The sequence below is a fragment of the Coenobita brevimanus genome, chromosome 23, assembly GCF_032717465.1.
Source record: "Coenobita brevimanus isolate Jiangsu-jjx chromosome 23, ASM3271746v2, whole genome shotgun sequence".
Lineage (NCBI taxonomy): Eukaryota > Metazoa > Arthropoda > Malacostraca > Decapoda > Coenobitidae > Coenobita > Coenobita brevimanus.
Window position 1 is genome coordinate 53,975,905 of NC_136976.1, and position 23,641 is coordinate 53,999,545.

At 44.1% G+C, this 23,641-nt stretch overlaps 1 protein-coding gene across 1 annotated transcript in view; it reads right to left on the reverse strand.

Moving 5' to 3' along the window:
* The window catches only part of LOC145392712 (uncharacterized), a 152,384-nt gene that overhangs the window by 87,658 nt on the left and 41,085 nt on the right, over positions 1 to 23,641 (reverse strand). The window contains exon 3 of the mRNA XM_080267013.1: positions 18,523 to 18,664. Coding sequence (XP_080123139.1) covers positions 18,523 to 18,664 — 142 coding nt within the window. The remainder of the gene's footprint in view (positions 1 to 18,522; positions 18,665 to 23,641) is intronic.

Here is a 23,641-nt window from a genome sequence, read left to right on the forward strand (position 1 = left end):
AAATGCTCAAGATGTATTTGTTTAGCTTATTTTTCCATGCAATTCGTACATATTTACTGTATTATCTGCAAAACAGCTGAGTGGTGAGTGAAGGTGTCAGGTGAGAAAATAAATTGGTGGGCTGTGGCCATAACACACAACTGTAAGCAAAGGAGTCGTGATAATTCTACTGTACAACACTTCTTTCCAATAATCAGTTCACCAATAAATGCTCAAGATTTATACAGGCATCCGCACTATAACGATGAGATGTGTTTCGGGAAACCCATCATCGAGCCGGTGTATCGTTACACAGGGACGTTATAACACAAAAAGTAAAGGGATGCGTTTGGGTGCCTTAGAATTACCCCCCCCAACAAAGTCCAAAACCCACCCAAATGAGTCCAAAAACAAGTCTATAGCTCACCTAAACCCGCACATAGCTTTAAAACAAGCTAAACTACACCTAAACGCAGCTTATAACTCACTTAAACCCAAAAATAAAATCTGAAAATCATAAAAAGGAAGTCTGGAAAAACATAGTAAAACTGTACCCCCAAAATGAAATCTATGACTAAAACTCATTTATATGTCTAAAAACATTTTATAAATCAGTGTAAACACAAAATTTAAGTCTAAAATATCATTTAAAAAAAAATCAGATAACAGACTTTACACAAAGAGTTTTTAATGGGGTAAATTCAGCTAGGCCACCACACAGAACACTCCTAGCCACACTAGACATTAGTAAAGCTTTTGATGCCATCCCCCACCACAACCTCACAAACAAAATGTTCAACACAAACACGCACAATAACACAAAAAGATGGATGGCAAACTATTTAGCAAGCAGATGTGCACATGTAACAATTTGCCATTCTGTCATCAAACATCAGAAACTTCACAAACAGCATCTGTCAAGGATCCGTTTTGTCCCCTACACTGTTTAACCTAGACATGCACAACATTCCCACACCCGACACACCACATATACACATAGCTTCCTATGTAGAAGAGATCTATCTATCTATCTACCTATAGCCCGACGCCCTAATCCCGCAAAGGGTGGCCGCAGACAAAACGCCTCCAAGTCACTCTGTCACCCACCATTTGACTCCCCTCCCCCCAACTCACCCCCCCCTCCCTCATATACCTCTCAACTCCATCCCTCCACCTCATCCTCGGTCTACCCCTCCCTCTCCCTCCCTCCACCTCACCTACATACACCCTCTTAGTCAGTCTTTCATTCTCCATTCTCTCCACATGTCCAAACCACCTTAGTGTATTTCTCCTAATCTTTTCAACCACATCCACATCTACCCCACAACGTTCCTTCACTTCTTCATTCGTCAACCTGTCCCTCCACGTTACTCCACATGCTCCTCTCAAGTAACTCAAGTAGAAGAGATAACACTTACTGTACATATACACACCAAAATGCAAACACAGCCGCACACATCCTCCAACCTTACCTCAACACACTATATGAATAGTTCACCACAAACAGACTCACAATAGCCCCAGCCAAATCTACAGTGACCCTTCTCACAAACTGGACAGCAGAACATAGTCACATTCCACACCTCACCATAAACAACACTCCCCTACCACACACACACACATACACACAAACACACAGAATCCTTGGTGCAACATACATCAATGTCATTGAAACAACACATCACAAACAGTACAAGTAAATTAACACCAAGACTCAACACCCTAGGGTCACTTGCCCATACAACATTCGGACACAACAAAGAAACCACCACCACAGTATACAAACAATATATATGTTCAGTGATGAACTATGCAAGCCCTGCTTGAGCTTCTAAACTCACTGAAATACACTACAACACCCAACAGACCATACTGAAGATGGCAAAAATAATCACAGACTGCACAGCTACTACACCTGCAGACCACCTACACCAAGAAAACAAAATCCTCAAAGTCAAGGAACATCTAGACATGAGAGGCACACAAAGTCTTGCTGCAACCTCCACAAACCCACACCATCCACTGCACTACATGGCAACACATTCACACACACCAAGGAACACCAAAACAACACCCAGCACACAATATCATACACAAATACTGTCATATCATCCACCTCGCCTACCTCTAACCAGCTTCCAGAAGCATATCCATGCCCAAATCACTCGCCGCTCCATTCAGTCACTGAAAGACAACACACAGCTGTATGCATGGCCTCCTGATATCCTCCCTTCTGAATCCTACATCCCTCATGAGGACAGGGTCCACCTGGCCAAGCAGAGATGTGGGCATCATCCAGCCCTATTGAGTTATCTGAAGAGGCTGGGTGACTCCGTTGCTGATGCCTGTCCGGGATGCAACACAGCATCCAGTACCATTAAGCACATTATGGAAGATTGAATTGCACACAATCACCTGCACCAACAACACAATATACACTCCTTGAGAACTTTGTGGGAAAGCCCAGTTTCGGCCGTGGCCTTCCTTAGAGATTCAGTACTTCAGCCAGACTACCTTGGGAACAACTACTGCTGTACTACTACTACAAACAATAAGCAAACACTCTTATCAATCACTTCTCACGTGTCAGCCATCTGAACCCCCATAACAAGGAGGAGTAGACTGAAGCACCAGTCGAGCAGGGCAGTACTCCCAAGGTGGATGGAAAGCTGATGACAGGGAGAGTTGGAGCTCCTGTTTCATCAGCCCTCAGGACTAGGTCCCGACTATCCCCCTTTGCTGAACTTTTTCAGTGTCTCAGTAACACAGAGAGTAGGCCAGCATGCTCTCCAATACAAGTTTCTCTAACTATCAACACCAAACTACATGCACAGTACACACCACACTTCCTTTTCAAAATTTAAAAAAAAAATGGCGTCGAATAACGTAGCCTCGGAGTCCCGGGGGGGAGGGGGGGGCATAAATGCCCCCATCTTCTGCCCCTCTCCCAGTGATGACTCAAGATGCCTGGAACCACTGCCTGACTCTCTTCTTCTTCATTTCTGCAACATTCGTGGCCTTTCCTCTAACTTTCGCTCTGTTGAGCACCACCTCTCCTTCTCTAAACCTTACTTTCTTTTTCTAACTGAGACTCAGCTTTCTGAGGCAACTGACGGCAGACCCTTTTCTGTATCCTCCTACTTTCTCTATACTCATTTCAAAGCCAAAGATGGCTGTTGTGTATACGTACGCAACAACTTATCTTGCTCTCATGTTCCTGAACTCGATTCTTCTGAATTTTCTACACCCTGGCTTTGGCTTTCGTGTCATTCTCTGACTAAATATATCTGCGCTGTTTACTTATCTCCTAATTCTACTGACTATCAAAAATTCTTTGACTATCTTACTTCTACGATGGAACACATTCTATCCATTTCTCCTTTCTCTGAAATCTCCATTCTTGGAGATTTCAATGTTCATCACCACCTTTGGCTCTCCTCTCCTTTCACTGATCCACCTGGTGAACAAGCCTACACCTTTTCTATCCTTAATGACCTAGAACAACTTGTACAGCACCCTATCTGTATCCCTGACCGCCTTGGAGAGAGCTCCAACATACTTGACCTCTTCCTAACAACTATTCCTTCTGGCTACACTGTTACTCTTTTCTCTCCGTTGGGCTCCTCCAATCACAAACTTATCACCTTAACCTGTCCTATCGCTCCGGTACGGCCTGTGGACCCTCCAAAGAAAATCGTCTGTGGCACTTTGGAGATGCGGATTGGGAGGCCCACGGGCAGTACTTCTTTGATTTTCCCTGGAATGATTATTGCTTCCATGGCTGGAAGCCATCTGGGTGTGCCTTGCGCATTACAGAGGTTATTCTCTCGGGCATGGAAGCATACATTCCTTTCTCATATCCTTTGACTAATGCACGAGAGCCTTGGTTTAATCACGCTTGTTCTAATGCTGTTCGCAACAAGGAGAGGGCATATAAAAGGTACCGGAGCCAACCCACCCCTGAATCACATCTTTTATACGTTTCTGCCTGGAATCGTGCTAAGTCTGTTCTTCGCTCTGCTAAAAATAATTTCATCCGTACAAAATGTTCTCAACTCTCTTAACTCGAATTCTTCCCGCTCCTTCTGGCACCTCGCCAAAAACCTTTCTAACAACTTAACCTCATCATCCTTCCCTCCTCTTTTCTACTCTGATGGCTCTGTAGCTATTTCTTCTACTGATAAAGCAGATCTCTTTGCTCAGACTTTCTCCTCCAATTCCACCTTAGATGATTCTGGTGCTGTTCCTCCATCACTTCCCCCCTCTGATTTCCTCATGGCTAACATTAAAATTTCTTCAGCTGATGTATTTTCTGCCATCACAGGCCTCAATACTAATAAGCCATATGGGTCTGATGGAGTCCCTCCCGTTGTTCTCAAAAACTGTGCTTCTGTGCTTACACCCTGCCTAGGCAAACTCTTTTGCCTTTGTCTATCAACTTGTACCTTTCCTTCTTGCTGGAACTTTGCTCTCATTCAGCCAGTCCCAAAGAAGAGTGACCATTCCCAACCCTCTATCGTCCAATTGCTTTAACATCCTGTATCTCAAAAGTTTTCGAGTCTATTCTTAATAGAAAAATTTTAAAGCAACTTTCCTATCACAACCTTCTTTCTGATCATCAGTATGGGTTCTGTCATGGATGCTCCACTGGCGATCTTCTCACCTACCTTTCAGACTCCTGGTCATCCTCCTTTCGGGACTTTGGCGAAAGCTTTGCCATTGCACTTGACATCTCAAAGGCTTTCGATCGAGTCTGGCATAAATCTTTAATTTCCAAACTACCCTCTTATGGTTTCTATCCTTCTATTTGTGCCTTCATCTCTAGCTACCTTTCTGGTCGTTCTATAGCCGCTGTTGTAGACAGCCATCGTTCTTCTCCTAGATCTATTAACAGTGGTGTTCCTCAGGGCTCTGTCCTATCACCAACTCTCTTCCTTTTATTCATCAATGACCTTCTAAGCTGTACATCTAACCCTATCCACTCATACGCTGATGACTCCACCCTTCACCTTTCCATTCGATTTCCACAACGTCGATCTCAGGAGTTACTTCAACAAACAGGGGATGAGGCTATGGCACACCTAATGTCTGACTTGGCTCGTATCTCTGACTGGGGTAAAAATAATCTGGTTGTTTTTAAAGCATCAAAGACTCAGTTTTTGCACCTATCAAACAGACAAAATCTTCCACAGGTATACCCACTAATGTTTAATAATATTCAGCTTAATCCTGCATCATTGTTGAACATGCTTGGGGTTTCATTTACTTGGGACTTATCTTGGAAAGATCATATTACATCTCTTGTAAAATCTGCTTCCAAGAGATTGGGTGTGCTAAGCCGACTCCGTTCCTTCTTTATCCCTGCACAATTGTTGACTCTATACAGGCTTTTATCCGCCCCTGTGTGGAGTACAACTCTCATGTGTGGGGAGGCTCCCCACATACAGCTCCTCTCAATAAGGTGGAGTCAAAGGCTTTTCATCTCATTAACTCTCCTCCTCTTACTGACTCCCTTCAACCTCTGTCTCTTCGCCGCACTGTTGCATCTTTATCTCTTTTCTATCGCTACTTCAATGGTCACTGTTCCTCTGAACTGTCTGCATGCATTCCTCCACCTCTACGACGGGCGCATAGCACCCGTCTAGCAGCAAACTCTCACCCCTTTTCTGTCCAACTCTCTAATGCAACAGTTAACCGTTACTCCCAGTCCTTCATTTATGCAACAGGTCAATTCTGGAACTGTCTCCCTCTGTCTGTATTTCCTGCTTCCTATGATCTCCAGTCTTTCAAAAGCAATGTGTCCAGGCATCTCGAAATGAATGGATGTTGAATTTGTCTCTCTCTCTTGTATTTTGTTTTTCTCTTGGAAGGAACAGTTTTGTGACCTCGTTGCCTTTGGTTCCTTCTTCCTGATTTAAAAAAAAAAAAAAAAAAAAAAAAAAAAGTGATGTGTCATCCGACACAAGAGACAGTTTCCCACAGACCCAGACTGTGCAACCTTCACTTACAACAAGACAAAGCAAACCATTAGCAACCTTAAGCAGTCATCTGCCTGTGGCCCCATAAGCAACATACACCTTAAACTCCTTGGACTACAAGGCATACAATCACTGACCAACATGTCAAACTACAGCTACTCATACAACATAATACCCAACATCTGGAAGCAGGTACTATCATCACTATCCCCAAACCCAGCAAAGATCCCACGTTACCTCCCTCACACCGCCCCATCACACTCCTCGGCACCCACTCCAGTGACTGAACAACTGGTATTATAATTAATTACACCTCACATCCCCCTAGCCCAATCATAACATGGCTTTAGGCTGCTACACTCCACAAACACTCTTCTTACAGACCTTACACAAAGAGTTTTTGATGGCATGAATTCAGCTAGGCCACCACACAGAACACTCCTAGCCACACTAAACATTAGTAAGCTTTTGATGCCGTCCTCCACCACAACCTTACAAACAAAATATTCAAAACAAACATACACAATAGCACAAAAAGTTGGCTGGCAAACTATTTAGAAGGCAGAAATGCACATGTAACATTTGCCGGTCAGTCACTGAACATCAGAAACTTCACAAATGGCGTCCCTCAAGGATCTGTTTCGTCTCCTACACAATTTAATCTATACATGTAGAACATACCCACACCCCACACATCACAAATACACATAGCTTCCTATGTAAACGACATAACGCATACTGTATACACACCAAAATGCAAACATACACAACACACACACACACACACACACACACACACACAAAATCCTTGGTGTAAAATACAACGCATCAATGTCATTTATGCAACAGATCACAGACATTATAAATAAATTAACACCAAGACTCAATGCCCTAAGGTCACTTGCCTATACAACATCCGGTCACAACAAAGAAACCACCACCACAGTATACAAACAATATATACGTTCAGTGATGAATTATGCAAGCCCTGCTTGGGCTTCTAACCTCACTGAAATGCATCACAACACTCAACAGACCATACTGATGAAGGCCCTAAAAATAATCACTGGCTCCACAGCTACTACATCTACAGACCACCTACACCAAGAACTAAAGTCCTCAATGTCAAAGATCATCTAGACATGAGAGGCACACAAATTCTTACTGCAGCCTCCACAAACACACACCTTCCACTACACAACATGGCTGCATGTCCACCCACACACCAAAGAACGTCAAAACATCACCCAGCACATGATATCATACACAAATACTGTCATCTCTTCCCCCTTGCCTGCCTCTAACAAACTTCCAGAAGCATATCCATGCCCAAATCACTTGCCGCTCCATTCAGTCACTCGAAGACAACGCACAGTTGCATGCACAGCCTCCTGATATCCACCCTTTTGAACCCTGCCTCCCTCGTGAGGACAGGATCCACCTGGCCAGGCTGAGATGTGGGCATCATCCAGCCCTTTTGAGTTATCAGAAGAGGTTGAATGACTCCATTGCTGATGCCTGTCCAGGATGCAACACAGCACCCCATACTATTAAGCACAGTATGGAAGACTGCACTGAACAAAATTGCCTGCACCAACACAACATACTCTCCTTGAGAGCAGCCGTGGCTCAGTAGGTTAGAGCATTCCGCTCTGAGCAAAGGGTCAGAGGATCGAATCCATCCATGGGTCATTGGCAGACGCCCGGAAGGGCATCCGGTCATAAAATGCTATATGCTCCAATCCAAAAGTCCTCTACCCAGGGGCAATGCCTTAGCCCTTCGGGGGTACCAGGCATAAAACCAAATTTTTTTTATTTATTTATTTTTTTGAGAGCTCTGTGGGAAAGCCCAGGTTTGGCTGTGGCCTTCCTTAGGGACTCAGGGCTGTTCGGTCAGACTGCCTTGGGAACTACTATGACTACTACATGGGGTTCAAGACTGCTTCTTGATGCACAATAACATTCACGGAAAATTCATCACTCAAATCACCATTACTCTCACCTGGGCGCGAGCACCCACATACTGTACATACATGGCCATAACCATTCTAACCTGCCACTCCTCAATCCCAAGCTCCTCACTGCCCACTACACCACCTCCCTAGGGACTCTGTCAAAGGCCTTCTCCAAATCAACAAAAACAAACTATAAATCCCTTTTCTTTTTTTCCTGGAGCTGTTAAACGATGAATAAGCATCAATGATCTCTCTGCCTGCCATAAAACCAAACTGCATCTCATCAGTACAGGTAAACCCCGGTGACCCTAGATGCAGTACCCCGGGATTGTGATGGGGGTAGAAATACCATCCAACTCTGCCTATCATAAGCCTATCCCCGGTTTAGCGATGAGTTCTGGTTTTTTAAAACCGATTTGGATGACATTTTAGACTTTAATTTTGTGCTTAGGATGATTTGTAAACTGTTTTTAGATTTAGATTACTGTAATGTGTTTTAGTCATAGGTGGAGTGAACACTGTTATAAGGGGTATGGATTCTCACCCATCAGACGAGGTACAATTCAGTGTGGACAACTAGGTGACTGAACAACAGAATATTTCATGTTTGACCACTGAACTGTCATCCAACCTATCATGGAATGCATAATAATAAACTTAACCCCTCCGCTGCGGCAATGGTGTAGCTATGTCATATGCATGATGTGGCAATTGAGGGAAAAACTGCTTATTTTTAATAGAAAAATTTTCCTATAAATACACAAGCAATTGAAAAAAAAAAAAAATACTCATGCATCAGCAGCCAACAGCTTTCAACTTACCTTTGAGTCCATAGGTGAAGTGCTAGATAGTCCAAAATAGCCATGAGGATAGGTTGATGCAAGGACATTTTTGCCTTTTCCCTGGTCGCCGAGCAAGCTGAACCGCCCCGTCACCAGCCTCCCGTTCCCTACACACTCGCTCTGGCCTCTAACATGCCCCACTTATGTACACTTTTTTCACACTATAATAACTTACTTGATTTAGCACTTCAAAACCATTACTTTACAAGGATAATACAATAATATGGTGTGATCATAAACTGTAAAAGACTGTACCACTAAGTGATAGAAAATATTGCTATAATCAAGCAGGTATTTACACTGCTTACACAATGCACTTTCATTTTCCTTATTTTCTATTCACTTACATTTTTCTTACTATATTTACAGTTGTTCAGTCACTTCGCCTAGAACTGCATGAGTGTGTGGAAGTTGGAGAAGCAGTCTCTTTACCACACTTTCATATTCCTTACATTATAGTCACTTACACTTACACTTATCTTCTAGCATTTACTTACAATAGTTCAGTCACATTTCTGAAGGGGCTAGAAGTGGATGTGTGAGTGGAAGTCTAACAGTCTCCCAAACATAAGCCCAACAGGCATTCTGTGGACACTGTTGTCACTCTTTGGTGCACCTGTTCACACTTGCCTGTGTGCAGGCAGACATGGCACAACAATTGTTTCTTTCTCCCTTCTTCACTAGTTGCTGTTGTTGATGATGGGAAGTGGCGCTGCAAATACTCCCTGGCCGTCAACCTGTCAGGCATAGCAGTATCCCTTCGTCATCTTTCCGATGTTTGTAGAGTCCCATAGTTCTCTAGCAGCTGAAAGATCACATTATAAGGGTGTTCTCTGAACTTCAGCTGCTTCTAGGACCGAAAGAGGCACAGGTTATAAGCGCTGAGCATGGTGACATCAAGGAGCTACAAGAAGAGCTTTATGTACCACCGTACTGACTTCCTGACGCACTAAACGTTCCCCTGTTGCGTGTCACTTTGTCAACCAGGTTCATGCATGTTGACATAATAATCAAGGACTGCATCAGGCTTCCGAATTTTCCTGCCAGTACAGCGATCCACTTTATAACCGTCGACCATTCTCCCATGGTGTACAGTCATCAGCACAGTGACATCCGTCTTGTCCTTCCATCCAATCGCCACAATACTGTTGGATTTTGAGAGCTGTACACTTCCTCTCTCTGTTGCAGGTGTGAACCGTGGCATATATAGTAAAAGCTCAATTAACCGGCATCCGATGCATCGGCACATCCGTACAACCGGAATGCAAATTCACTCCGGCATGGGGTCGAAAATATTCCAGATACCAATCGTCCCCCTATAATTCTTGATTAGTTCTATACAGTACAGGATAAAGTAGTGTATGCAGTTAAGTTTTCAAAATTATTTTGGCCTGTAACATGTGCTAGACTTTTCTTTAAATAATTTTTGGTAATGTTTGCTGGTTTGTGTTCAGTCCTATACAATTTTTCTTGCTGCCTTTTTTTTTGTGTCCTGTAGTGTACCCATACTGTATCTTACCTGTACTGTATCTAACACTGAACAATATATTTTATGAAATAAAGTCCCAAGTTCTCGATCTCCCAGAAAATTTCCAAGAGTAACATTCGATTATCCAGAAAATTCCATATCCGGAATGGAAGAATCCCCATGCATTCTGGTTAATCGAGCTTTTACTGTACTTGCGGTTCCTTTGCACTGCGCCACAGGAACCAGTGCCATTGGAGAGCAGGAAATAGGCCAAGAAAGGGCTGGTATACCAGTTATTGGTATAGAGCTGTGTCCTTGACCTAGGTACCTGTCCATCATTTCCTTCACCACAGCTCCCGAAATCAGATATTTGTTCTAAGATGTGTAATGGAAAAGTATCTAGAGAAGGGAAAGAAAGTGTATGCTGCCTTCATGGGCTTGGAGAAAGCATATGAGAGAGTAGATAGGCAAGGTATGTGGAAAGTTTTAAGCATGTATGTAGTGGATGGGAAATTGGTGAGTGCTGTGAAGAGTATGTATGAGGGAGTTCGAGCTACGCTGCAAGTGGATGGTGAGCTGAGTGAGTTCTTTAATCTAAATGTGGGACTGAAACAGGGATATGTGATGTCTCCATGGCTGTTTCATATATTCATGGATGGGGTTGTAATGGAGGTGAAAGGTAGGGCAGTGGATGTAGAGGGTGGCTCTAATGAATGAGGGTGAGGTGTGGAAGATTCCGGTGTTACTGTTTGCTGATGATACAGTATTGTTGAGTGAAGATGAATGGGAGTTGTAAGGTTTGGTGAATGAATTTGGGACAGTGTGTAAGAAGAGGAATCTGAAAGTTAATGTAAACAAGAGTAAAGTTATGGTGTTCGAGAGGAACAAAGTCAAAGAATGCACAGTGAGGTTGGATGGTGAGGGTATGGTGAATATGAGTGCATTCAAGTACTTGGAGAGTGTGATGAGCAAGGATGGAACTTTAGGGGATGAAGCACTTGAAAGGGTACAGCAAGGATGGAAGGCTGTTGGTTCACTGAAAGCGGTGATGAGAAACAGGGAGGTAAGTATGGAAGTTAAGAAGTCACTGCATGACAGTATTGTGATCCCTACCCTGATGTATGGAAGAGAGGCATGGACCATGCTAGAGAGCAACAAGTCAAGAGTGAGAGCAGTGGAAATGAGTTACCTGGGAGGAGCATGTGGAGTGACATGGAGGGACAGGTTGATGAATGAAGAAGTGAAAGAACATTGAGAAAATTAGGAGAAATACACTGAGGTAGTTTGGACATGTGGAGAGAATGGAGAATGAAAGACTGACTAAGAGGGTGTATGTAGGTGAAGTGGAGGGAGGGAGAGGGAGGGGGAGACTGAGAATGAGGTGGAGGGATGAAGTTGATAGGTATATGAGGGAGGGGGGAGTGAGTTGGGGGGAGGACAGTCAAATGGTGGGAGACAGAGCGACTTGGAGGTGTTTTGTCTGCGACTTCCCTTTTTGCTGGATTAGGGCATTGGGCTATAGATAGATAGCTCCTTGATTCTGATAAAAGTGAATTCCGGTCTAATGAAGTCTGTTATATCGAGATTTAACTGTAAATATTACTAATTAAGAAAATCTCAAAGAGTAAATATTTCATGCACTGATGAAAACTGTGACATTGATAAATCACGTGTTTATATTCGGGCTGTTCAAGGAAAAAACTTTGAATATACAAAGCAATTTCTAAATAAATGTTGGAATATAAAAGAGAAGGAAGTAAAGGAGCTCAGCAACCAAAACGGTAGCTAAAATGATAGAAAGAGGAGCGGCTGAAAAGGCTATCCCGAGTGCATCATCGATCAATAAATCATGTATTTACATTTGGGTTGTTCAAGGGAAAATGCTTTGAAAATACAAAGGAATTTCTAAATAAATGTTGGAAAATAAGAAAGAAGAAAATAAAGGAGCTCAGCAACCAGAACAGTAACAAAAACGACATAAGGAGGGGCCGTTGACAAGGCTATCCCAATTTCATCATCGATCTCATTCCCCGTCAAGAGAATTCCCCATCAAAACATCAACAATTTTCCATCACAACAATTCACACCTTGGATGATTCTGCATCATTCATACACTGTTATTATGCATAACAGATGTTTATTTAATTGTCCTGGGACAGTCTGATGGTGGGATTGTATACAATGCTGCTGCTTCTTCTCTATCGAGTCTGAATACGCGTCGGAGATCGCGTTCTCCAGTGACCTTGACTGGGTACAAGCGAGATGGGCACTGGTTTTAGGATTAGGTTTGCTTCTTTTACAGCTGTTAGGTCATTTAGACTGACTTTAAACTTTTTTTTGGACTCATTTTGGTGGATTGAGGACTTGCTTGACTTGGCTGATGGGGAAATCCAAGGCTCCAAAATGCATCCCTATACTGTACTTTGTATGTTAAATCTACCCCGAGATACAACACCCTGGGTTTTTACTTAATCAACTGCATCATTATAAAGGAGTATGCCTGTATTCATTTTTTCTCTAATCATACCTTCTAGAACTCTCTCCATTACCTTCATTATCTGGTTCAAAAGTTTTATGCCTCTATAATTTCCTCTCTCCACGGTATCACCCCTCCCTTTGTACACATTTACAATCACACTCTTCAGCCAATCATCTGGGACAACACACTCATATATAATCATACTTATCAAATCAGTAATTAACCCCATTCCTATATCTCCTGAGGCCTTCAGCATTTCAGCAGTCAACCCAGACACACCTGCCACCTTCCCCACCAGCATCCTGCCTATTGCCCTGCTTACAATAGTAGCATCAATCAAAGGCCAAGGGCTAAACACTGGATCTGCTGATTCCAAACCTTCCCTGTTCCAGACAAACTCCTCACTCAGCAAATGGTTATAATGTTCTCTCCAGGCATCTTCAGTATCCTCACTGTTCATAACTAACTTTCCTTCATCATTCTTCACACACTGTGCACCTATGATATCCATGTTTTCCCTCTTCATCTGATGTGCCACCTTAAATATCATTATTCCTTTAAGCATAATTTACGTCATCCAGTAGGAGTCTCCGAGACTCTGATTTTACCCTGTATACCCCTTTCTAGTCCTACGCTTGGCAGCCAAGTATTTCTCTTCGTTACCACCTCTTTTCCATTCCCGGAAAAGCCTTCCTTTCTCCTTAACTGCAGCTTCTGCACCCTCATCCCACCACCATGTTGCTTCATGTCTTGGGGGGTCCCCTTGTCCACCCACACATTGAATCAGCAACTCTCAGGAGATTGTTCTTGAGAGCTCTGTACTGTTCATTAATACTTTTGCAAACAGCTCCCTGTTCAACCACCACTCTATTCATTTCACATTAGAAAGCATCCTTTACTGCTATGTTTTTTAACTTCTGTATTTTTTGGCCATATGGAGAGGATGGAGAGTGAGAGACTGATGAGGAGAGTGTATGTGAGTGAGGTGGAGGGGGGGGAGAGGGAGGGAGGGAGAGGCCAAGGATGAGATGGAGGGGAGTGGAGAGGTATATGAGAGAGGGGGGTGTGAACTGGGAACAGGGCAGTGAAATGGCGGGGGACAGGGTGACATGGAGGTGATTTGTTTGTGGCCACCCTTTATGAGATTAAGGTATCTGGCAACAAATAGAGAGATAGATAAAGAATAGGTCCACTTCTGCACCACCTGCTCCATAAGCACCATGTCACACATCAATACAGGCATATCCCAATATCCTGTGCCCCAGTAGCCAAACACTTCCTACACCAAACAAAAGAAATTGGGGAACATTCTCATAATCCAAACAGCCGTCAGTTCACTAGTCTGAACACTCTGCCACCCCCTAAGGGTGAAACACGCGCTTCCAAACGTGGATGTGGTGGTGTGCACAGTTCTCCCTGTCCTCCCTCTATCCCCAACCCCCCTGTCCCTCCTCCATCCCCACCACGTTCAGCACTGTCAGGCGTGTCTTCCTCCCTGTCCTCCCACCCTCCCCCACCCTCACTTAGCACACTGCCTGCCTGGACCATGCTCATCCACTCTAGCTGTGTCTGTTGCCCTGAACGCATCTCAGCACTGCACCTCCTACCACCTTACCTTTCTACATCCCCATGTGCCACACCATCACTACCACAGCCATTCCAAAAAGTCCAGCTACAATTTCAGCACAGCCTGCCACCAAGAGGCTCCAAAAGACCACCACCTTGGCACTGAAGCTGGATGTTATTTAGCTTAAATATTTTTCATGTCATCAATAAATTGCCATAACATGTTTGAATGAGATGCCTGATGTCCCACATTTTTAGCAATACTATTGTTTATGAAGATAAAAACATTACCTATGATGTTTCTCTGTCAGTCTCTATTGATTGAGTAAGGTATATGAGAGTTTGGGTTTGGGCCTGGAATGCATCTCTGGCTTTTCTTCAGTATCTAATGGGGAAAACTGCTTCAATATCCGGCAACTCACTGTCTGAATGCTCCCACCAGTACACAACACTGCTGGATATCGGGTATGCCTGTAATCTGTGTTGCTGCACACACTCTTCACTCCCTATAACTTTAAAATACCTCACCAACCTCCTTTCAGTCCTGTCCAGGCAATAGTCTATCTGGCTACTATTTCCCCCAAACTCGTATGTATTCAACCTACTCTTTCTTTTCCTATCATGTGTGATGCACACACTTATGTTCACTGCCTCCCCAAACTCAAGTATCGTTTCCCCTTCCTCATTTCTTGTATCATGTGCACATCCCCTGTTTACCCTTCATATCTTTGGTCTCATCATCCCCCATACCACTTACCACATGTATTAAGTAATCCAAGAATTTATCATTTTCTTCATCATCCAGGCCAGCCTGTGAAGCATATATTGATATAAATGAAACTGTCTGCCTACCAAAGAAAATGTTCACTACTATAATCCTTTTATTCACTCTCATTACATTCATGACATATTCTACCCATTTTCTCTTTAACCAGCACACCCACACCACCATATTCATCATTACTTCCCTGCCAAAATATCTTATACCGACAATCCCCCCCTACCCCCCCGTCATTCTGGCTGATCCTCCCCTATACCTAACCTCCTGTACACAGCCAACATCCACCCACCTCCTACTCATCGCTTTAACCTCTTCCTCCACAAAACGTTTCAAACTACCTACATTCTAGGATTCCAGTCTGATCCCCTTGGGTGATTTCGTATTAAAACAGGCTTCTGATTTCTACCAATTTTTGTCATGACATCAAAATTAAACAGAGGGAGAGACAGACCATAGGCCCTGCCTACTTGCATAGTCCCAAGTCCACTCATGGGATCTGGGAACCTTAGCCCACCGGCCATGACCAGTGGGTGTGGCAGTGGCCTGGGGCACCCTGCCAGGACAGCTATAGGCACACCCTCCAAGCGCGCCTTGGCACTGTAACTATCTACTGTATCTATCTATAACCCGACGCCCTAATCCCGCAAAGGGTGGCCACAGACAAAACACCTCCAAGTTGCTCTGTCACCCACCATTTGATTGCCCTCCCCCCAACTCACTCCCCCCTCCCTCACATACCTCTCAACTTCATCCCTCCACCTCATCCTTGGTCTCCCCCTCCCTCTCCCTCCCTCCACCTCACCTGCATACACCCTTTTAGTCAGTCTTTCATTCTCCATTCTCTCCACATGTCCAAACCACCTCAGTGGATTTCTCCTAATTCTCTCAATCACATCCACATCCACCCCACAACGTTCTTTCACTACTTCATTCGTCAACCTGTCCCTCCATGTCACTCCACATGCTCCTCTCAGGTAACTCATTTCCACTGCCCTCACTCTTGACTTGTTCCCCTCTAGCAAGGTCCATGCCTCTCTTCCATACGTCAGGGCAGGGATCACAGTACTATCATGCAGAGACTTCTTGACTTCCATACTCACCTCCCTATTTTTCATCAACGCTTTCATTGAACCAACAGCCTTCCATCCTTGTTGTACCCTTTCAAGCACTTCATCCCCAAAAGTTCCATCCTTACTCATCACACCACCCAGTTACTTGAATGCACTCACACTCTCCATACTCTCACCATCCAACCTCACTGTGCATTCTGTGACTTCATTCCTCTCAAACACCATAACTTTACGCTTGTTTACATTAACTTTCAGATTCCTCTTCTTACACACTGTCCCAGATTCATTCACCAAACCTTGCAACTCCCATTCATCTTCACTCAACAATACTGTATCATCAGCAAACAACACCGGAATCTTCCACACCTCATCCTCATTCATTAGAACCACCCCCATATCCACTGCCCTACCTTGCACCTCCTTTACAACCCCATCCATGAATATATTAAACAGCCATGGAGACATCACACATCCTTGTTTCAGTCCCACATTTAGATCAAAGAACTCACTCAGCTCACCATTCACTTACACCGTAGCCCGAACTCCCTTGTACATACTCTTCACAGGGCTCACCAATTTCCCTTCCAATCCATATATTCTTAAAACCTTTCACATACCTTGCTTATTGACTCTTCATATGCTTTCTCCAAGTCCATGAAGGCAGCATACACTTTCTTTCCCTTTTCTAGATACTTCACTAAACATCTTAGAACGAATATCTGATCTACACACCCTTTTCCTTTCCTAAATCCCCCTTGTTCTTCTCTAACTAGCTCCTCTATTATATGCCTAACCCTATCAGTAAGTATTCTACCATACATTTTTCCAATCAAACTAAGAAGGCAAATACCCCTATGGTTACCACATACTTCTCTCTCCCCTTTTCCTTTGTATAAAGGAACAATTATACCGGATTTCCAGTCCTCTGGAACCCTTCCCTCTTCCCAAGCCAATCTACACAACTTCCATATCCACTCCACAACAATCTCACCCCCATACTTCAGTATTTCACTACACACTCCATCAATTCCTGGGGCCTTTTCCATCTTGATCTTCTTCACTGCTTCAGCTACTTCTGCCCTACTAATCTCTTCCTTCCTCTTCTTCTCCCAGCCATTCCCCAACCACTTATACTCGCACTACTCTCACTCTCTACTTTCAACAAATCCTCAAAGTGCTCCTTCCATCTCCTCATTCTCTCTCTCTTCTCCACCAACAATCTATTATTCCTGTCTTTTACTCCTCAACTGTTTCCCCTTTTACACTGTCTTACTTTCTTTACCTCCTTCCAAAACAATTTCTTACTCTCCCCCCCACTTCACACTCAGATTCCTCCCAAACTCTTCATCCATTCTCTTCTTACTCTCCTTCACCAATCTCTTCACCTCCCTTCTCCTGCTCACATATACCACTCTCTTCTCTATCTAATCTTCTCCCCTACCTATACTCGCTAGCCATTCACTATATGCCTTCTTCTTTTGTTCCACAGCTCGTTTCACCTCATCAATCCACCATGCTGTCCCTTGCACATCCCTGCATCTCCTCCTCACTTCACAAACCACCTCACATGCTGCACCTATCTCTTCCGTGAATATCTTGCATACTTCTTCCATCCCTTCCATGTGCTCTAACTCATACCTTCCCAATCTTTCTTCCACTATGCTCTTATACTCTGCCATTTTCTCTCTCTCTCTTGCAACTTCACTCTTTTCACAGGAGCTGCTTCCTCCTGTCTTCCTCTTTGTCTCTTCACCCATTCTTTGCAGCCTTACCTTGGCCATCACTATGTGATGGTCCGAGATTCCATTGCCCCACCCCCTCCACACTCCTGCATCCAACACTTGTCTTCTCATTTGCTCATCCACACACACTGTAACTGCCCTGCCATTATACACCCACTGACAGGCAGCCTCCTGAGGTGTTAGTGCTGGATTTGAGCCCCTCTCGACTGGGCAGACGTGGCAGCCTGGAAGCCACAATGCCCTCTACCCTCTAACACAGATCCAAGCCCCATCCCATCCCAGTCCCAAAAACAATGCTGGTGGAGCCCACATCACGCCTCCCCTCAATAGGTTCGCCACCAGGTAGCAGGGACAAAATTTTCTGGTGACATGCCCTAGTTGGTGTCAACCTGTAACATAGTGGGGTACATTGGGTGATATGTATAGTGCATGTAGAGTAGTGCATGAGATAAAGTAAAGTGTCTGAGAAAATATGCTGGTCTACTCTCCCTTGTTAGTGTCATACTGAAAAGGTCAGCAAAGGGGGATGGTCAGGATATTCTGATGGCTAGTGAAACAGGAGCTCCAGCTCTCCCAATCACCAGAACTCCCATTCCCCTCGTGAGTGACATAAAATGAGAACTTATTGTATAATTATTAACAGAGTACCAACACGGGCATACCCCATTAAAAGCTTATGAAGAATATCTTGTCTGGCAGCAACATCAGGATGTGGCAAAGTGACATCATAAGACAGTCTCCCCGGCCGGCGCAGCGCTGCATCAAGACTCTCTGGCTTCCTCGCTGTTCCTACCATCATTATGCCTGAAAACCAAAGGAAAATATTCTCGAACAAACAACTCACTTCCTCATACTATTCATCCATTACAGGCAAACCTAAATATCCAGCGCATCATTAACTGACGATTCATTAGACCAAACAAAAGAAATGGAGGAACATACCCACAATCCAAACGGCCATTGATTCACTAGTCCAAACACTTGGCCCCTCCCTAGGTTTGAAATGAGCCCGTCTGAATGCGTATGTGGTGGTGCATGAGGCTCTCCCAGTCCTCCCACCATCCCCTCTCTTCTGCCCCCCCCCCACAGTCCCACCTCCATCCCCCGCCACACTCAGCACTGCCAGGCGTGTCTCCCTTCCTGTCTCCGTGCTATCTTCCAATTCTAGTTGTCTCCCTCTCCAACCCCCCTCCCTCCCCCACCCCTGCTTGCCTCCCGGGCACACGTGTGTGTGTGTGTGTGTGTGTGTGTGTGTGTGTGTGTGTGTGTCTGTAATTCACCGGGTCAGTCAGGATCACTTGATGGTCGTGATCGTCAGCTTTTACTCTCCCGGAAGGGAGCTGAGAGCTCATATAGTCCGATCTAAGGGCAAGGCTGTGACCTTCACACACGCACACACCCGTCCCCTTGCCCAAGGGGGACAGTAACCACCCACTTCGTCAGTGAAACTTTTCGCAACCTGAGCGAGGCGCGAACTCCCGTCCACCAGTTGGCAAGCGAGAGCGTTACCACTGCACCAGTGTGTGTGTGTGTGTGTGTGTGTGTGTGTGTGTGTGTGTGTGTGTGAGTAAGCAAGACTGGAGAGGGGGGGGGGTAGTAGAGCAGTTTGGTTTTCTTGTCTCCCTCCCCATCCCCCACCCATGCTTGTCTCTCTCCCCATCCCCCAATCCCCCCTACCTCCACTTGTCTCCCTCCCTCCCTCACTCCCACTTGGTGCACTGCCAGCTGCCTGCCTGGCTCACAGTTGCCCTGAAGGGTCACAACACTGCACATCCCACCACCATACCTTCTCGCATGTGATGTTTGATGTCCCATTATTTAGCAACAGTATTGTTTATGAGGATAATAATATTACCTATGGTGTTTCTGTGTCAGTCTATACTGATTGAGTATAGTATTTGAGAGTTTGGGTTTGGGCCTGAAATGCATTTCTAGCTTTTGTTCAGTATCTCATGGGGAATATTGCTTTGATAACCAAAATAATCGCTGACCGAACACTCTCACCAGCATGCAACACTGCCAGATAACATGGTAGGCCTATACTGCTCGGAGCTGAATGTAAAATTATGGTGTTAGTCATAATAAACTTCATAACTCTTAAATGTCAGGATGTTTTCCAGAGGAAGGCAAAACCATCTGGTATTAGCCAAAGTTAAACAGGTACATCATCAGCTGAGGCTTAAGGGTTAATTTCTTCAGTACAATGAGATGGTTATCATTCTGAGGTTGGTGCTGTTAAATGATGTGTACTTTTTTAATGCTTATGGAGGGACCTATGGTGGTAAAAGGAATAACTCAACCCTTATCTACTCCTTCAATATAATGTCTATCTATCTATCTTTTGCCAGACGCCTTAATCCCATATGGGGTGGCCACAAACTAATCGCCTCTACATCGCCCTGTCCCCTGCCAGTTCACTGCCCTGCTCCCAATTCACACAGCCTAACTCATATACCTCTCCACTCCAACTGTCCATCTCATCCTTGGCCTCCCCCTTCCCCTCTCCCCCTCCACCTCACTCACATACACTCTCCTCATCAGTCTCTCACTCTCCATCCTCTCCACATGGCCAAACCACCTCAATATGTTTCTCCAAACGCTTCCTATCACATCCACATCTACACCACAACGCTCCTTCACATCCTCATTTGTCGATCTGTCTCTCCATGTGACCCCACATGCTCCTCTTAAATAATTCATTTCCACTGCTCTCACTCTTGACTTGTGTCCCTCCAACAATGTCCAAGCTTCACTTCCATATGTTAGAGTTGGTATCACAATACTGTCCTGTAGTAACTTTTTCACCTCCATGCTCACTTCCCTGTTTCTCATCACTGCTTTCAAGGAACCAGCAATCTTTCTTCCTTGTTGCACCCTTTCAAGCATTTCACCCTCCAAACTTCCATCCTTACTCATCACACTACCCAAGTACTTAAACATACTCACAATTTCCATTTCCTCATCATCCAACCTCACTGTACATTCACTGACATCACTTCTCTTGAAGACCAAAACTTTACTCTTCCCTAAATTCACCTTTAGATTCCATTTCTTACACACTCTCCCAAGCTCATCCACCAAGCCTTGCAGTTCCCCTTTGTCTTCACTCAAAAACACAGTATCATCTGCAAACAACAGTACAGGGAGTTTCCAAACACTGCCCTCTCTCATTAGGGCGACTCCAACATCCACCGCTCTACCTTGTATCTCTGTTATGGCCCCATCCATGTACAGACTGAACAACCATGGAGACATGGCACATCCCTGTTTCAACCCCACCTTCAAACTGGAAAATTCACTCAGTTCACTTTCCACACACGCTGCAGCCTTAGCATCCTCATACATACTCTTCACAGCATTCAACAACTTCCCCTCTAATCCATATATTCTTAATACTTTCCAAAATCCTTGTCTATCCACCCTGTCATATGCATTCTCCAAATCCATGAAGGCCACATACAATTTCTTTCCCTTCTCCAGAAATTTTTTCACTAAAGATCTAAGACTGAATATCTGATCTACAACATCCTCTTCCCTTCCTAAAGCCTCCCTGTTCTTCTCCAACTAATTCCTCTGCTAAAGATACACTGGTTGCCACACTGTGACCACCACTGTATCAGCAATGGTCAATCTTTACCAGCAGCATGAAGGAGTTTTACACAGAAATGGTCTAAGCTTAAAGTGATCATGGCATTCCTTATAAATATCAGAGTATATCTTATTTAATGTGTCCAGCTCTAGCCACTGACTTAAGTGTCAGTTCCTTGACGCCCATCATATATTCTGCACATTACACATCTTCACATGTCAAAGTTCATTATTGATTTAACACTCACTGTCCATCCTAGGCTGTTTCATTTGGAACTGGTATAATGGTATTAATGGAAGTGCTTTTATATACAGAAGTTCACTGGAGTCTGTTTTAACTAAATTCATTTAATCAAACTCTCCTGTCCCAGCTTGGAATCAAACTCAAATCTCTTTGGATATCAGGCATAATTACATTCTTTCATTTCTAAAAAATTGGCAAATGAACTAAAACCTTGGAGGGAATTATATAATTTCCAAAGAATGAGAACCTACGAGTGGCTTCGGTCACCCAGGCAAGTGCAACATCTCCCAACACAACACACACGACAACACTGTTTTTTCCACAACGTGAAATGACTCTCAGGTGGTCATTTCTCCAAGACTTCTTCTAGCCGGAGACATTGACAGCAATCCAGGACCCATCAATAAATACATATGTCCAACATGCTCAAAACCCATCACTTTGAGTCGACAGACAAAGGGTTCAAATCAGTGCAATTCCTGCAAGAACTGGGCCCATTTCACCTGCACAACACTTGCATCCAGAGAACTCGACATAAACACTTGAACCTGCTCCTTATGCTCCTTCCCTCCACCCTCAATCCCTCCCCACCAGCTCCTCTCCTACTTCCTCCACACCCCAGTCTCATCCACTGATCCTTCCCACACCATCCAATCCTGCAACCCCTCCCATTCCACCCCACTCAAATCCACCTCAACACTTATCTCTATCAAAACCTTCTCCTACCCCTTCCCCTCCACCCACACCCACACCTCTCCCCCATGCTGCAGCACCCAACACACATCATACACACAACATTAACATTCTTTAAAAAAACACAGATGGCATAAACACCAAAAAACAAGAACTTACACAATTCACCAAATGACAAAAAATACATATTGCCTTTTTACATGAAACAAAACTATGCAGGACACAAAAAACATCTACATTTCATAATGTCACTACTATCAGACAAGACTGGGCTGACGGCGGTGGCGGTGGACTTGTCACCCTGGTACACCAATCCATCAACTTTTCAGATACTAGTTCACACACAAAATCACCTCTCCCCCAACATGACAGTATCTATCTATCTATTGCCAGATGCCACAATCCCGTAAGAGGTGGCCACTGACTTTGAGTTACAGTAAGACCTCACTATAACGGACTAATTGGGGCCCAAGACAGTCCGAAAAATGCAAAATTCCGATAAAAGCAACATACAGACTTCCCCCTGCTAACGTGGACTTTTTCCGATATATCAGACATCAGTATGGATCGCATGAACGGTTTTTAAACTGTTTTGACTACAATTGCAGTACTGTACTGTGTTATAACTTCACTACATTAATCAAATGGGATAATATATATACAGTAATAATACTGTACTGTCTTTTATCTGCCTTATTGTGGTGAACATACCTGAAGTGGTCAGGCAGTCCGGACTGCTTCTGGCTTTATCAGACTTTTTCCGATACACAGTATAAGAATTTAGTCCGGTAGCTCCTCGAGTCCAATAAAAGCGAATTCTGGTCTACTGAAGTCTGTTATATTGAGGTTTTACTGTATTTGTCTTACAGGGAGGGGCACTAACCCTCCACCAACCCACTTGTTGACATGTAGGGAGCACGTATGGTTTGGTTATATGGTTACCACCCAGTGTTGTAAATGGTTTCTTGGCTTACAGGAAACCATTTGGCTTGTCACTCAATGTAAAGCCACCTGTAAAGGAAAGAAAAGCAATAAGAAGTGACAGGAAAGATGGGAGAAATAGGAAGAGAGGAGGGCAGGCACAGAAAAAAAAATGATAAAGGCTAAGGAAGAAGTAGGCAGCACTATATCAAGTGAGTGGATGATGGTCACCACCACCTACCAACATGACACCAAAACAGAAATACATTCAATCAAAATACGCACTGGCAACAAATCACACATAACAATCGCCAATCCATACATTCCCCCTCAAT